Source organism: Eubalaena glacialis, chromosome 2 (assembly GCF_028564815.1).
Source record: "Eubalaena glacialis isolate mEubGla1 chromosome 2, mEubGla1.1.hap2.+ XY, whole genome shotgun sequence".
NCBI lineage: Eukaryota > Metazoa > Chordata > Mammalia > Artiodactyla > Balaenidae > Eubalaena > Eubalaena glacialis.
In genome coordinates this window covers 78,868,692-78,886,299 of record NC_083717.1, presented here as the reverse complement: position 1 = coordinate 78,886,299, position 17,608 = coordinate 78,868,692, and the positions used below count along the sequence as shown (strand labels likewise).

The 17,608-nt window shown below is 33.2% G+C and overlaps 1 protein-coding gene across 5 annotated transcripts in view; it reads right to left on the bottom strand.

The window, feature by feature from the left end:
• Window positions 1-17,608, bottom strand: part of ZNF280D (zinc finger protein 280D) — a 121,117-nt gene that overhangs the window by 61,042 nt on the left and 42,467 nt on the right. For all 5 annotated transcript variants that reach the window (XM_061182081.1, XM_061182078.1, XM_061182080.1 and 2 more), the window contains 4 exons: window positions 10,396-10,619; window positions 7,100-7,257; window positions 6,189-6,289; window positions 5,026-5,172 (listed from right to left, as the gene is read on the bottom strand). In XM_061182081.1, coding sequence (XP_061038064.1) covers window positions 5,026-5,172; window positions 6,189-6,289; window positions 7,100-7,257; window positions 10,396-10,619 — 630 coding nt within the window. The remainder of the gene's footprint in view (window positions 1-5,025; window positions 5,173-6,188; window positions 6,290-7,099; window positions 7,258-10,395; window positions 10,620-17,608) is intronic.

Sequence of the window (17,608 nt, the reverse complement as noted above, 5' to 3'; positions counted from 1 at the left end):
AATCGTATCAAGTATCTTATCTGACCACAACGCTATGAGACTAGATATCAATTACTGGAAAAATCTGTAAAAAGTACAAACACATGGAAGCTAAACAATACACTACTTAATAACCAAGAAATCACTGAAGAAATCAAAGAGGAAATCAAAAAATACCTAGAAAAAAATAACAATGAAAACACGATGACCCAAAACCTATGGGATGCAGCAAAAGCAGTTCTAAGAGGGAAGTTGATAGCAATACAATCTTACCTTAAGAAACAAGAAACATCTCAAATAAACAACTTAACCTTACACCTAAAGCAATTAGAGAAAGAAAAACAAAAAAACCCCAAAGTTAGCAGAAGGAAAGAAATCATAAAGATCAGATCAGAAATAAATGAAAAAGAAATGAAGGAAACAATAGCAAAGATCAATAAAACTGAAAGCTGGTTCTTTGAGAAGATAAACAAAATTGATAAACCATTAGCCAGACTCATCAAGAAAGAAAGGGAGAAGACTCAAATCAACAGAATTAGAAATGAAAGAGGGGAAGTAACAACTGACACTGCAGAAATACAAAGGATCATGAGAGATTACTACAAGCAACTCTTTGCCAATAAAATGGACAAATTCTTAGAAATGCACAACCTTCTGAGACTGAACCAGGAAGAAATAGAAAATATGAACAGACCAATCACAAGCACTGAAATTGAAACTGTGATTAAAAATCTTCCAACAAAGAAAAGCCCAGGACCAGATGGCTTCACAGGCAAATTCTATCAAACATTTAGAGAAGAGCTAACACCTATCCTTCTCAAACTCTTCCAAAATATAGCAGAGGGGGGAACTCTCCCAAACTCATTCTACAAGGCCACCATCACCCTGATACCAAAACCAGACAAAGATGTCACAAAAAAAGAAAACTACAGACCAATATCACTGATGAAAATAGATGGAAAAATCCTCAACAGAATACTAGCAAACAGAATCCAACAGCACATTAAAAGGATCATACACCATGATCAAGTGGGATTTATCCCAGGAATGCAAGGATTCTTCAATACACGCAAATCAATCAATGTGATACACCATATTAACAAATTGAAGGAGGAAAACCATATGATCATCTCAATAGATGCAGAGAAAGCTTTCAACAAAATTCAACACCCATTTATGATAAAAACCCTCCAGAAAGTAGGCATAGAGGGAACTTAGCTCAACATAATAAAGGCCATATATGACAAACCCACAGCCAACCTTGTCCTCAATGGTGAAAAACTGAAACCATTTCCATGAAGATCAGGAACAAGACAAGGTGGCCCACTCTCACCACTATTATTCAACATAGTTTTGGAAGTTTTAGCCACAGCAATCAGAGAAGAAAAAGAAATAAAAGGAATCCAAATCAGAAAAGAAGAAGTAAAGCTATCACTGTTTGCAGATGAAATGATACTATACATAGAGAATCCTAAAGATGCTACCAGAAAACTACTAGAGCTAATCAATGAATTTGGTAAACTAGCAGGATACAAAATTAATGCACAGAAATCTCTTGCATTCCTATACAATAATGATGAAAAATCTGAAAGTGAAATTAAGAAAACACTCCCATTTACCATTGCAACAAAAAGAATAAAATACCTAGGAATAAACCTACCTAAGGAGACAAAAGACCTGTATGCAGAAAATTATAAGACACTGATGAAAGAAATTAAAGATGATACAAATAGATGGAGAGATATACCATGTTCTTGGATTGGAAGAATCAACATTGTGAAAATGACTATACTACCCAAAGCAATCTACAGACTCAATGCAATCCCTATCAAACTACCACTGGCATTTTTCACAGAACTAGGACAAACAATTTCACAATTTGTATGGAAACACAAAAGACCCCGAATAGCCAAAGCAATCTTGAGAACGAAAAATGGAGCTGGAGGAATCAGGCTCCTAGACTTGAGACTATACTACAGAGCTACAGTAATCAAGACAGTATGGTACTGGCACAAAAACAGAAATATAGATCAATGGAACAGGATAGAAAGCCCAGAGATAAACCCATGCACCTATGGTCACCTTATCTTTGATAAAGGAGGCAAGAATATACAATGGAGAAAAGACAGCCTCTTCAATAAGTGGTGCTGGGAAAACTGGACAGCTACATGTAAAAGAATGAAATTAGAACACTCCCTAACACCATACACAAAAATAAACTCAAAATGGATTAAAGACCTAAATGTAAGGCCAGACACTATCAAACTCTTAGAGGAAAACATAGGCAGAACACTCTATGACATAAATCACAGCAAGATCCTTTGTGACCCACCTCCTTGAGAAATGGAAATAAAAACAAAAATAAACAAACGGGACCTAATGAAACTTAAAAGCTTTGGAACAGCAAAGGAAAACATAAAGAAGACGAAAAGACAACCCTCAGAATGGGAGAAAATATTTGAAATGAAGCAACTGACAAAGGATTAATCTCCAAAATTTACAAGCATCCCATGCAGCTCACAACCAAAAAAACAAACAACCCAATCCAAAAATGGGCAGAAGACCTAAATAGACATTTCTCCAAAGAAGATATACAGATTGCCAACAAACACATGAAAGGATGCTCAACATCATTAATCATTAGAGAAATACAAATCAAAACTACAATGCGGTATCATCTCACACCGGTCAGAATGGCCATCATCAAAAAATCTACAAACAATAAATGCTGGAGAGGGTGTGAAGAAATGGGAACCCTCATACACTGTTGGTGGGAATGTAAATTGATACAGCCACTATGGAGAACAGTATGGAGGTTCCTTAATAAACTAAAAATAGAACTACCATACGACCCAGCAATCCCACTACTGGGCATATACCCTGAGAAAACCATAATTCAAAAAGAGTCATGTACCAAAATGTTCATTGCAGCTCTATTTACAATAGCTAGGACATGGAATCAACCTAAGTGTCCACTGACAGATGAATGGATAAAGAAGATGTGGCACATATATTCAATGGAATGTTACTCAGCCATAAAAAGAAATGAAATTGAGTTATTTGTAGTGAGGTGGATGGACCTAGAGTCTGTCATACAGAGTGAAGTAAGTCAGAAAGAGAAAAACAAATACCGTATGCTAACACATATATATGGAATCTTAAAAAAAAAAAAAAAAGGGCATGAAGAACCTAGGGCCAAGACAGGAATAACGACTCAGACCTACTAGAGAATGGACTTGAGGACACGGGGAGGGGGGAAGGGTAAGCTGGGACAAAGTGAGAGAGTGGTAGTGTATATATGGATATATATACACTACCAAATGTAAAGTAGATAGCTAGTGGGAAGCAGTCGCATAGCACAGGGAGATTAGCTCAGTGCTTTGTGACCAGTTAGAAGGGTGGGGTAGGGAGGGTGGGAGGGAGACGCAAGAGGGAAGAGATATGGGGATATATGTATATGTATAACTGATTCACTTTGTAATAAAGCAGAAACTAACACACCATTGTAAAGCAATTATACTCCAATAAAAACGTTAAAAAAAGAATCACATAGCCCATACAGTTGGCCCACACATCTCCTTCATAATTATCATTCTTCCTACATCTATATCTCACTCTGGAGCTTAATATAGCATATGGGGAAAATGATGTTAAAAGCCCCATAATGAAATAAAACTACTGTTTTATACTTTATTCTCCCTTTGAAAATTAAAAGCCAAAGAAGAAATACAGAGTACCAAGAACAGTGTTTCTCAAACTCTGTTCCTCAAGAAATGTTAATAGATATTGAGCAAATAAAGGGTCCAATAGCCAAATAAGTCTGGGGAATACATATTATATCCTTACTTAGAGATTTACAATGTTCATTAGCATATTAAAATTTCTGAGGAATCCTGTTTTAAAAAAGAAACAACGATTTAATTTTGTAAATCTAGGGCTTTACCAAATTCATTTACCAGTAGCAATTGGTGGCGGGGGACATGTATTAACAACTGATGGAACATTGCTGGGGAAACCCAGAATCGAAAGATCTTGCCAGAACTCCTCAAGGATAGGTAGCATCCCAGTCACAACACAGGGGATCCCAAATTTATTTGGAAATTCTACTTTTATTATCTTTCCCAATGAAGAACCACAAGCCGATTTCATGATTATCTAATGACTAGAATGGAAAGCAAAGTGAGCACCAATGCTGAATAAATTGACATGCCAGTTTAATCAATAACAAGAAAACATAATGAGCTAATTAGTGAGATGGCAAAACTTGATTACATGATCAGATTCAATAAATCCACTGACTTCTGGTTTTGGCAAAGGCGCTGTTATTGTTCTTTCAAGCGCTTAAGAACAGGATCAATGTTGCATTAAACTTTTCAGCCCAAACAAAGGATGACTTAATTGCTTCAGGAAAAGAACCAGTAAGTATAACATCAGAGTTCAAGAGATGGGTATAAGCACTAATACTGGGTCCCAAAAGTTACATAGCAGGACTAAATACAGTTCTTTGCCAGAGTTCATATATCAAGCAGTAAGTGTCACTACTGTTTCCTCTATCCCTGGCAGCTATAAAAGACCACTCCTGGTCAATGACGCCAACATGTCTTCTTATAATATGGGAGCTAAAAGTGGGAATAAAGTTTGAAGAGAAAGAGGAAAACACGATTACGAGTCATCAATCTTCTTTATCAGTTCAAACTCATCTTTTCCCCTGCTCCTGATAATTACCTTCCCCAGAAGGTAATTCTTAGCCTTGAAATATCCGATCTTTTGGATATTCTTCCACTCATCTTCTCTTTTTTCCTTCAATCCAAGGTTTCCTATTTCTAGCTATCTTTCAGAATTTTCATGTATGAACCACATCATCACCAGAAAGGAAGCAAGGAAAAGAAGTGGAAGTTTCACAGGTGATTCAGCATAAATTGCAAATTAATCATGTCATTTGGAACAATGCTGTTTCCCTTGCAGAACAAATGTAACCAACGTTCTAAGTCATAATCTATCTTTTCTCTAAAACAACATAAAGGAATAAAAACTGGCAAATCTCACCTGATGCTTCATGTAATGATGCATATAGGGTGTTGCAATTTTAATAACTTTGAGGCAAAACGGACATAGCAAGTTCTTAGTGTTTTCATGGGATGTTCTAAAATGAGTTTCTACATCAGAAAATGATGATGATCTATAATTGCAAACCTACAAAAAAAAAGATTTAGTTTAACTTGAAAACTTATAATGATATCCAATTTCAAAGTAAAAATGATAGGTCACTTGTTCAGAAGAATATTTTGTACTATTAATTCAGCTCTGATGCCTACACAACCAAGAATCCCATTAATGCAAACATCGAAAGATAATCTTTGAGACAGAAGAGTTACCTTTCAAAGCTTAAGGATACTTCCCAAAATATAACTAGATTCCCTTATTTTTATCAGATATTTTTATCTGTCACCCCCAATCTTGACTTGAGTTTTCAAACTCTGACACCTCTGGTCCTATAAAGTTCTTCTGCTATATAAAATAGCATCTTCCTTTAGATTATAAATGGCCTCCAGGCTATAGAAGTGACAATTTATTTTTATCTTACTTTCCCATTCCTCCAAATTCTGGAAAAATACTAGTCCCAAAGCATTTGGTAGGGTTCTCTGAAGTAAAAGCATTTTGTATTTCCCTTGTATGCCTACATTCTTCCCTACAGGGTAAGATAAGTTCATGTTTGTCTTTCTGCCACAGGGCTTTTCTTTGTTTAGTACAGGAGTGGGCAAACAATGGCCTATGGGCCAATTCCAACTGTCTGCTGACCCTACATAACAATGTATGAGTTATGCCAAGGGACTTCCTACTAATAAATTATTTACAGAAGATACTTTAATTTTAGCAACCAATTTTATCGAAATGGTTAGAAAAATAAAATATATTTCATGACATGAAAATTATATGAAATTCAAATTTCAGTGTCCATAAATAAAGTTATATTGAAACACAGTCATACCCATTCATTCACTTGTCTATGGCTGCCTGTGTGCTACAGTGGCAGAGTTGATTTGTTGTAACGGAGATCTATGATCCTCAAAGCCTGAATACTTACTATCTTGCCCTTTATATAAAAAATGTGCTGATGCCTGGCCTAATAGGTTTAAATCTTGTAACCAAAGCAAGAGATAACAAACAAACCAAACAAACACGATGTATACAATAAAATATGTGTATACCTGGCAAATATATGGCATTTCACCAGGTTTATGATTGTCCTTCATATGTTGTAAAAGAATATGCTCTGTTTCAAATGATAATTCACATATTTTGCAAATGGCTAAAAGTGGGGGAAAAAAGACATTACACCATTTTAAGATATATATACACACATAAGTATTCAATCATTATGTTGTACACCTGAAACTAATACAATGTTATATGTCAATTACACTTCAATTTTTTTTAAAGTATCCTATTGAGGCAAATCAACAAAATCAGATATATACATATATAATTCATTTTGTACATCTATATCAACAACAACAATAATAATAGGAGTAGTATTGGTGGTGGTGGTGGTGGTGAACAGTTGCATAGTTGTTAACTGTGTGCCATGCCCAGTTCTAAGGACTTTACTTACATTAACTCACTCAGTTCCCATCAAAACATGAAGCAGGTATTTTTATTATCCCCATTCTTCAAATATTAAGTGACCTGTCTGAGATCACATTAAGATCACATATTAAGAGGCAGAGCTTGGATGTGAACCCAGGCTGTCTTGCTCCAAAATCTGTGATTTTAACTACCGTTGTATTTACTTTTCTTATTCAAGTTTAAAAGAAGGGCACTGATTTCATATTTGAAAACTATGATCTGAGGCTTCTAATTTAGTCCCCCACATGTAATGCACAGGTTATTTACCATAGTGAATTATTTACAAGAGGGACTTTAATTTCAGTAACTAATTTTATTTAAAAGTTTATATAAGTTAAAAATTAACTTTTTCAACTTTACTCTCAAATTTCAAAGTCATCTTCTTATTCTTATTTTTCTAACACACTTGTTCAGAGTTCAGTAACAAACTTTTCTCAGAGTTTACATTGTTAAAATCAACAATACTCAATATTTAAATGAAATTGTAACTTACTAGAAAATTCATGGGGTGTGTGTGTACTTTCAATGTGACACTGCAGTTGAAATGGTGTGGGAAACTGACGGTAGCAGTGCTGGCAGGTGGTGTGGTTTTCCCAGCTTTCACTGCTCTGCTTCTCAAGTTCCAAATGATGTTTCATGTGGTTCATAAACCTATAAATGATTGTCAACAGGTGCAAAAATTCAGATTTAAAAACAAAAATCTCACAAATAAGTACCTGAATCTAAATCTTAAAATTAGAGATATGATTACTGAAAATAAAATCTCTAAAGTCTTCAAGTCCTCTAGAAAAGTGTGCACTTTAAATAATCACTTTTATTAAGTAACTAAGTAAACATCTTTTCACCCTTGTTTTAAAATAAATAGTTATTATTAATTTGAAATATCACTAATTTGCTCTCTTGATTTCAGATTATTAAAATTTTTTTAAAGATAAAACAGCAGGTTTCTTCTCCATACAAGAAATACTACTTACGTTTTTAAATAAAATACTGAAAGGAAGGAAACTCTACCACCAAAAGCAGCTACAGAGTCATGAGAGAAATCTTTTAAGCTATGAAGATATACAATAAATTCTAGCTGCTTAAAAGACAAATTACTGGTATTTTTACTTGTGTCTTGGTTTCTAAATGCATGTAATAGCAATTTTAATGCCTACAATTACAAGAACCTTTTGTCTTACTTAATGATACTGGTTTACTGTTAGCAAAGACTGTTCATTTTAACTTGCAGACTGTGCCCTTTGTAGGCAACGTCCATTTTTCAGTTTTACATTCTGCTATTTCAGCTTCCCTAAAAAGGCTTCTTATGAGCAGGAACTATGACCTTCAACAGCAGAGAGTGCAATATAAATGGGAATGCCTATTTAAAAGAGCTTACTGAAGCTTTTTGCTGAATTTGAAAGTAAAGTTATTCAATCAAAATAACAATTTTTAGACGGGGTCAACTATTAACAATTACTCACTTTGAGTCACTACAGGAAATAATGTTGAAATTAAGTGATAATACCATCAATCTGGATAGCAATCATCATAAAGGTTATAACATTTATTTTTTTTCACACCTCGCACAACACTACTCTTTAGTACAGGTTATGGTACACTTTGAAATATCTTTTAGACTTCCTTTGGTTTTTACACCAGCTCTACAAACACCTATAGGAAATTCTAGTCTTGGCTAAATATTTATGTATAGAGAAAATGTCATGAGCCATTAAACTCTCAGCTTACAACTTTCAGCAATTAAAATGTATCTAAATAAAATAATTTCTTAACTAGCAAGCTTTCTCTCAATTATTATATGAGCCCCCATCAGGAGCTCATACTACTTAAACCAACAGATGGAAATGAGGGAAACAAAAAAAGCAAACATCTTGCAAGGATATTCACAGAATAAAATAAACCTGTTTTGGGTGACACTCAATGTAGGGGAAAAAAAAACACCATACGTTGACAGGGCAGAGAATAGAAATCTACAGCTATCACCTTCTTACCATTCTCTACAAATATCAATTTACCCTCCCAGTTTTTACTATCAAGGTAAAATATTACTTAACATATTCAACTTCTTTGGTTATAAGTTGTTTTCTATTAAGTTTACATATACTAAACAATCAGTATTTCCAAAAACGCTCAATTCCTGGATGTTACCAGATGCTGCTTGCTTAAAATTTCTAGATATTAGGACACTCTAGAAATATGTAACTAGTATTCTGAAACAATAAAAAAAAAGAAAATTTTTACTTTCATATGTTTAATATTAATGTGTTAATCTCAAAGGAAAATAAAAAAAACTACTGCTGAAATAAATTCTAATATCATATATATATAACATTTAAGAATAACAAAGAACTAAGCAGGGGAGCTGTATTTCTATGCATTTTACTATATTTATTAACATGATTTTTCTGGTGTATTTTACTATTAAAATGGTAAAAATATGAAAATAGGGGAAAGAGTTCTATTGTAATATTGTTTCAGTGTTATATCACGAAGTACAATATTCCTTCTGTTAAACTACTGGGACCATTAGCTACTGATGGCTGTTAAAACTTGATGAAAGGAGATAAATGTGAAAACTCATATGAAATAATGTATCTAAAAGAATTTTTAAAACTATAAAGCACTACCATAAAAAAATAATTATTATAGGAGTTTATCGCAGTATATTTCAGGGTTTTTCTATATGCTTCTTCTTGGACCCAAGAACTCACAGGAAAATAAAATAAATGCTGGGTCTACAAGTAAACTATAGGTACCTAAGAATGCTAATTACAAATAACAGTCACCAAGGGTAAACATAAAAAGGTATGCATATATATGTTTGTACACACACACATGCCTCAACTGACGGAAGTACATTGACATCTGCAACTTACTTTGAAATGCATAAAAAAACCCAAATAGTTTGAAGGAAGGATGAATAGCTATATGATAAAGCAAGTACAGTTAAATGTTAATGATAGAATCAAGATGATAAGTATACAAGTGTCCATTACAAAATATTTTTAAATTTGTTGAATGTTGAACATTTTTATAATAAAATGATGGTAAAAAACCTTACCAAATATAAATGTCAAGCTATGTAACCAATAAAAATATCAATCAATATGTCTTCTCATTTTATTCTTGTAACTAACTCTTTTATGGGATGACAGCTACTAATATGCCATGTAACTCAAAGATTACTGTAAGTTCCTAAAATTTGAAGCATACATGTGTAAAAATTTCAAAATTCCACTGCAATTAAATCTCTAATTTTTAAAGGTGTTAAAATTTAAAATCAAAGCAGTCATGTTTCCTAGAACTGGTACTTCTCCAAAGAATATCACTTTACCTGCAAGGTAAGTGTTCTAAAAATTATAAATTGAGAGATTGGAGCATTAAACAAGATTATATAAGAGGTCAAACTGGACAAAACATAAATAAGTGGTTCTTCTTGTGGTGTGAAAAAAAATAAAATTCAAAAGCAGCTAAATATGAAAATTATCTCATGAAAATTCCTAGATCACTGATAATATAGGTAAAAGAAGTTAATTTTGTTTTATTTGAAATAAAGTTTATCCTTTCTTAAGTTATTTTAAAGAAATACAACTAACTGGATCCAAGAGTCAACTCTAAAATATAAGAAAGGACAAAAGCTTTTTAACAAGAGAATCTGTCTTTGTTCTTAGTGCAAAGTGTTAAAATCTCTTACCTAGAATAACATTAAAAAATGCAAGATAAAGATACAACATTTATATCTGTAGCATTCCAATTTTCAAATAGAAATAAAAATAAGTGCTAACATACCTAATATTATTTTTAAGAATTTTCAAGCAACTGAAGCACTTAAAGGTTGTGTAAGTCTTCTGTTCTTCCTGGACATCTCCTTCATGTTTTCCATAATAAAAGTCATTAACTAACATGATCAGTTTTCCTTTTTCTGAATCAACAGTCTTACTTTTATTTGCTGTACTTGAAAATTCTGTTTTAGCCAGTCCCAAAAAGTTATTTATCATGTCTGGACAACAGTACTGAAAGAGAAAAAACAGAAGTCTTATTTATCTCTTAAAACAATTAGAAACCAAAATACGGTTCTTTGTTTACAACTAAGGTCAGACCATGTAAAACTATGCTTGGTGATATATCTGGAAGAATATTCACCAAAAGCTTGTGGTGCATATACATACTCTCAAAATCTCAAACAATAAACATCTATTATCTTAATAAAAAAAATCTTTTTTAAAGAAAGAAAAGAGAAACCTTAAAACCAGGACTCAACTATTGATCTAATAGTCTTTTCCTTATAATTTGTCTTTTCAGATGTAAATATTTAACAACACTTAAATTAACAAAACTAAACATTGTTCATATCCATGCCATGACAGAGTATAGAAAGGAAATGTAGTTTTACATGCCATAACGTATATGTTTAACTATATATATACTAAATTTCATAATATCTGGTTGGACTGGACATTGAGCACAGCTAACCTGCCATTCCTTAGACTCAAGGTGCTAAAAAATGCATAGGGAAAAAATAAAGAACCATCAGTTATGTCTTGAAAGCTTCAACAGTTACATCTTGAAATCTAGAATGCTTATATATTTGACGGGGAAATTTAGTTCCTCATTTGGAAAATCAAGATGTCATATAAACTGGTTCCAATGTGAAATACTTTCATACATGAGCTTTTTTTTTCCAACAAGATAATTAATTTATTGTACATAATTTTCAGTTTTAGAATTTCTCTAAGGCAGTTTTACTCAGAGGGCTATCCAAGGAAGACCTGCATTAGAAAAACCAGAAGTGCTTGTCAAAATGCTAATTCCTGGGCCTACTTCAGACCAATAAGCCACAAAGTCTAGAGGTAGGGCCCAGAAATCTATATTTTTTAACAAGGCACCTACGTAATTCTTTTACAACATAAACCAACTGACTTAAACTCTTCCTAAACATGTTATCTCGTAAATTAGTAGCATCATAAGAAAGTCTGAAAATCTAAACACAACTTTATTCCATTTCTAAGAATAACAAAATCCACTTCCTCTCCTGCCATATTGAAATGTTACATTATTGGTGAAACTTTCTGTGTCACATGAGAAGCTGGACTTTTGATGCAAGACAGACCTATAATATTTCCTTCGATTGCACTTATTTTGTTCACCTGTCAATTCTGAAACCTACAGAGGAAAAAACCACACACACAAAAATCTGAAATAGATCCAAAAGAGAGGAGAAAAAAATACTAAATAAAATGAACTGACAAAAAAGTGACAGAATTTATGCTTAGGAGTTAAGGTTGCACCCATAAGCTGAATTAGGATAAGGGTATTAATTCTCTAATACAATATGACCCTCTGTAGTCTACCACTCTGAATAAACACAATTGAAATGAAACCACGATAAAAAGAGGGAAATGAGAAAGGTTTTGCTACCTATGTTTCTAGATTCTTCTTAAGACACATAAAATTTAAGAGCTCAAACTTAAGAAAGTCACACTGGGGTTTCCCTGGTGGCGCAGTGGTTAAGAATCCGCCTGCCAATGCAGGGGACATGGGTTCGAGCCCTGGTCTGGGAAGATCCCACATGCCACGGAGCATCTAAGCCCATGCACCACAACTACTGAGCCTGCAAGCCGCAACTACTTAAGCCCGTGCACCTAGAGCCCGTGCTCTGCAACAGAAGAAGCCACTGCAATGAGAAGCCCACGCACTGCAACAAAGAGTAGCCCCCGCTCGCCGCAACTAGAGAAAGCCCGCTTGCAGCAACAAAGACCCAACACAGCCAAAAATAAATAAATAAAATAAATAAATTATTAAAAAAAAAAAAAGTCACACTGTTACAAAGGACTTTAGAAAGCTAAAGTCTAAAAATGTTTTTGACTTTAAGGACAAATGGAGAAAAGGATGAGTCAGAGTAAACTCACCAGCACTATTAGAAAAATGATTTAATATATGTCTTACTACAAATGATGTGTATCAGTAACATCATTTGATAGACAAAATTCCTCATCTTATCTGCAGTTTTACTATAGGGATGATCTCAAATATCAACTGGAAAAAATTGTAATGCACAAAATGACATAATACAGAATAGTCTCACTAATTAGAAATGTGGATAATCTTATTTACTCAAACATTAAATCTGGCTTTCAGACTGTAGGAGTTACTCTGAGTCATATTTGAGAATTGATTCTCTTCTGAAATCTACAAAATAATCTATGTAATCTACAGTAGAGTGTGCTGTAAGGTTTATATTCTCCAGAAATGTCTAATTTAGTACATCTATAAACGTTTGTTACTCTAAATACTCATAAATGCATAATAGACGATAAATTGCTTGCTGTTCTTCCATTTTCTTTTTTGTTGTACAGAAAAGCAAGATTTTAAAAATAAACATGCAAATCTCATTCACAATATCCTTTAAACAATGTTTCATATTCCTATAAAATAGCTGAATGATAAACCACTGACAACCAAGAATGGATGAGGTGCACTGAAGAAGGTTGGGGGATTTAGTAATTGAGAGGAAAGTATCTTACAGAAAATATCCAAAAGGCAAGAAAGCAAGTTAAGAAATGAGAACTAGGCTTAGATTTAAAGTTTTATGGTAAGACAGAACAAGTGATGGATGGCACAGCTGAGCTACGGCCCAACACTAACTGGTCACCTTTTATTCAGCCCTAGTACCCTTTTGGTTCTAGCCCTTCACTGTAACCCCAGGTTCATCCCTTATTTTCCTGGGTTAGTCATTCTGCAAATATTAAACATTTTAATGCCATATACTATAATTTGACAAACAGTAGATAACATCTAAACACCATTCTAATCTTTACTCCTCCCAATAGACATACCATGTTCTGTTGCTTTGTTAGTACCTAAAAATTTAGATGGGATTTCCAGAGCAAAGAAGGGGTACCATTTTTAAATAGTAAAAAAAAAATCTTCCCATATGGTCATCCTACATAAGTCAACATTTTTCCCTTCTCCTTGTGAGATACATCCAAAAAGCCATAACAACCAAATTCCAAAAATTTAATTTTCATTAAAACCCAAAGTCAGATAGAATCCACAGACTCCACAACATATGAAAGCACTGCCAAAAGCAGCAAGATCAGGCAGAAGACAGGCAGCTGGAAGCAGACCAGAGAAATCAAAAGAACCCAATGTTAACAGACCTTAGAAAGTGTCAGCAAAACATACTTTCTAAGGTGAAATACACATCATGAAGTGCAAATCTATGTTCTTTGTTTGCAAAACCAAGTATAGGAGCTGGAGCAAGAAGGATGGCAGAAATTCCTCAAACCTCATTCAGTACAGAGAAACAGAAAAGGAATGCTACATATAAAATCAGACACACAAGTTACACTTATAGGAAGAAGCTGTATAAACCAGCTAATAGGCTGTGAGATTATCCTGGCAACCTATGCTTCCCAAAAGGAGCTTCGTACAAAACTAACCCAAGAAAATCTAACTTGTTCAATATGATAGGGACTTACATCTAAACAAAAATACTTTAAGATATTTTTGATATTTTAAGATATAATTGAGGAAATGTAAAATTCTCACAAAAACACCTTAGAGCAGATGCAGATGAAAATAGGGGCCAAAATTTTTGCCATAAATTTTAAAAAACTTAATGAAGCAACTGTGTCTATTTGGAAGACCAAAAAGCAAGAAGAGATGGCAAGACAAAAAGAAGACATAAAGAGTGGCAAAATCAAGAGTAAAAGTAGAGAAAAAAAATAAAACCAGATAGCTAAACACAAATTAGAAAAGTACACTGGTGAACAGATGTTGGAAAATAAAATAAATGAGAAAAGCAAAGTAAATTAAAAGAAAGAGGGAAGGGGAGGAGAGGGGAGAGGAGAGGAGAAGAGAGGAGAGGAGAAGAGAGGAGAAGAGAGGAGAAGAGGGAAGACAGAAAGAACTAAAAGGATTAGGAAGAAAATCACAAATATGCCAGACAAAGGACATTGAACAAATGAGTACTGGACAACACCCAGCCCCCCAAATAACAAAACAATTGTATGGAATTTAAAGATACAAATCAAGAAAACTACACTAAAATAAAGGAAGACACAAACTTACAAGCTGAAAGAACATGCTGTATGTCAGAAAAGATTGATCCAAAATTCTCAACACGAAGTCACTGTAGACTTATCAGTCTCTCAAAATAAAGAATCCTCTGGACAGCCAGGCAAAAACAGCAAATCATTTATAAAGGGCAAAATAATTCAAGCTTATCCCAAATTCTTAACAACAACATTAGATACTGTAAAACAAAAGCAACACCAACAAGATCCTCAAAGTGGGATCCAACTTTATATCTGGCCAAACTGTCTTTCATGAATGGACTATAGTCAAACTGTTTTGAACATGAAGGAACTCAAAGAATACTGTTCCCAGGCCCTTCCTGAGGAAATTACTATAGGATAAACTTTAGTCAAACAAGAGATAACCAAAGGAACCATAACAGAAAGACTGGTGATGAGCACAGAATATATTTACTGTGGAAAAGGATTAAAACAAATACGGAAATAAGGTTAAGAAAACTAAATGAAAATGTCATATGCCCTGACAATGGAAAAATGATACAACCAACAAATAAAAACTGAAAGGAGGTAAAAGGACAATAAATACGAGGTCAAGAGAATTCATAGATTGCTTCACATATGGTAGCAGTACATCAAGGAATATAATTTAGAGCTACCAAATAAAGAAGTGCAGGTATGAGCATTTTCAATAGTACAAAGAAATAGTACACTCAGAAAGATAATATTGACTAAAATCAGTAGGAGAGGAGAAGGTAAGGATGGGGTTAAGAATAGGAAATTTACCGCTACTTTAATCAATTTTAATAGTAGAGAATAGCCAAAGGAATAGAAGACTACCGGAATTATATTAACATTAAAATTAGAAGGATAAACAGGAAAACAAAAATACAACTTCCCTAAAAACCCAAATTACATACATGTAAAGCAACCACATAGTGAAAGAAAGAAAGAAAGAAAGAGAGAGAGAGAGGAAGAAAAGAGTTTAGCAAAAAATTGTGACAGAACCAAGATCAAATAAACCTGTCACATCTATGAAAATAAGTAAATTTAACTCAACTACTGAAACAAAAAAGATTTTCATTATAGGATCACAACTTTCTGCTTAAAGCAAGAGGCATACTTAAAACAAAGCCACTCAGAAGGGTTGAAAATAAAAGGATAAACAAAGAATACACTAGGCAAATAGAAACCAGAAGAAAACAAGGGTTGTGAGCCTAAAAGGCATTAAACTTTAAGACAAAAAAGGACATTTTACAAAAATGCTAAAGGACACATTCACAATACAGTTATAAAAGAGATTCATCTGTATCACAAACAATAGCAACAATCTTAAAACAGAATTGCAATATACCAAAAAAATATATTGGTGGTGAAAGATGTGGATTGAGATGTGGTATTTCTCAATCCATGACAGAGCAAGTAAACAAAAAAATAAGTTAAGTTATAGAAATCTAAATAATGTAATTAATAAGCTAGATCTGGTTGATAAATATCAAATTCCCTAAAAAAGAAATAACGTACCTATCTTCAAGTTAAATAGCCCATACACTTGTCAAAAGGGGAATAACAATAAGTATTTGGGAGAACTTGAGCTTTTTACCATTAAAAGTTTGAACACCAGTTATGCCAATTAACTGGCTATAAAACAGTGAGAAAAATGTCTATCTCAAAGAATTTTCTAAGGATTAAATGAAATAATGTATTTAAAGCTTAGTAGTCTCACATGGTCTCAGGTAAGTATATTGTTCTTATTATTGTAGCATATTTGAATTATGTTTTAGGTATTCTTCATTGAAAGAAAACATTATTTCTGTGGTACAGTCATCTACTCACCTATAATAAAAGCAAAAAAATCATTTACAAATAATCTAAAAATCTTATTTTTTTCAAAATAGAAATTATTATTGTAAACTATAATTTATGTATAAAATGCATAATCTAGAACATAAAGTCTCCATAATTTTATACTTCCCTGTCCGAGATTTGGTGACTATTCTCTAAGATTTCTTTATGATATAAAGGAATATAATAAATTATTCATATTACATTCAACTTAGTTCAATAATATATCTTAGAGGTATCTTCCCATATCATCATTCTAGAGATTCCATCCTTTTTAAAAATGCTGCATAGTGTTTTATTATATGAATATTATATGAAGTTGTGATTCTTTCTAATATGAGTAATCACAAACAATGCTATAATATGTTTTGGAAGTAAAGCTACATTTTGGAAAATGATTGCCAGTCTCACCAGGTACAGTATATATAATGTGCTACAGCTTGTACACAAAACAGAAAAGAAGTAAGAGCACTTGTGTTCACCTGTTTATGCAGAAAGAAGACCAGGGAGGATAGAAAACAAACTAATAAAAATTATTTTCTTTGAGAGTCATACTGGGAACGAGGTAAATAAGAGACAGGGATAAGAGTTTTTACTTGTATGCCTTTGTAAACTTTTCAATTTTGAATCATATGACTATTACCTATTCAAATAACTAAAGATAACTAAAGAATTTAGCCCTTTCTTTTTTCCCTATGTCCAAAATGCAAAACATGAAAAAACATCAGGTATCTCATCAAAATATTACATAAATAGGAAAACTGAAAACACTTGTACAGGTTAATTCTCATGTAAGAACAAACCACAAAGTGCAATTATCAGGGAGTACATACTGTGAGCTAGAAGTAGTGACAGACCAAATAGAGTTTTGTATTTAAATAAAGAGACTATATTTGAAATAAAAAAGTTCCTTTATTTTTTTCTACTTTTTTTGTAAAATACTGAATTTCAAAAAAGATTTGTCAATCCCTGAAACAGTGAGCAATCCCTGAAACTTTTCCTTAGATATTTCTTTACCATTGCATCCTTCTCCTTCCTTCTTTTCTCCATATGGTCTACATTGCCTTTTTTCTTGTCTCTTTCCCCCTTCCTTGCATTTATACCGGGCACAGAAGAGGAAT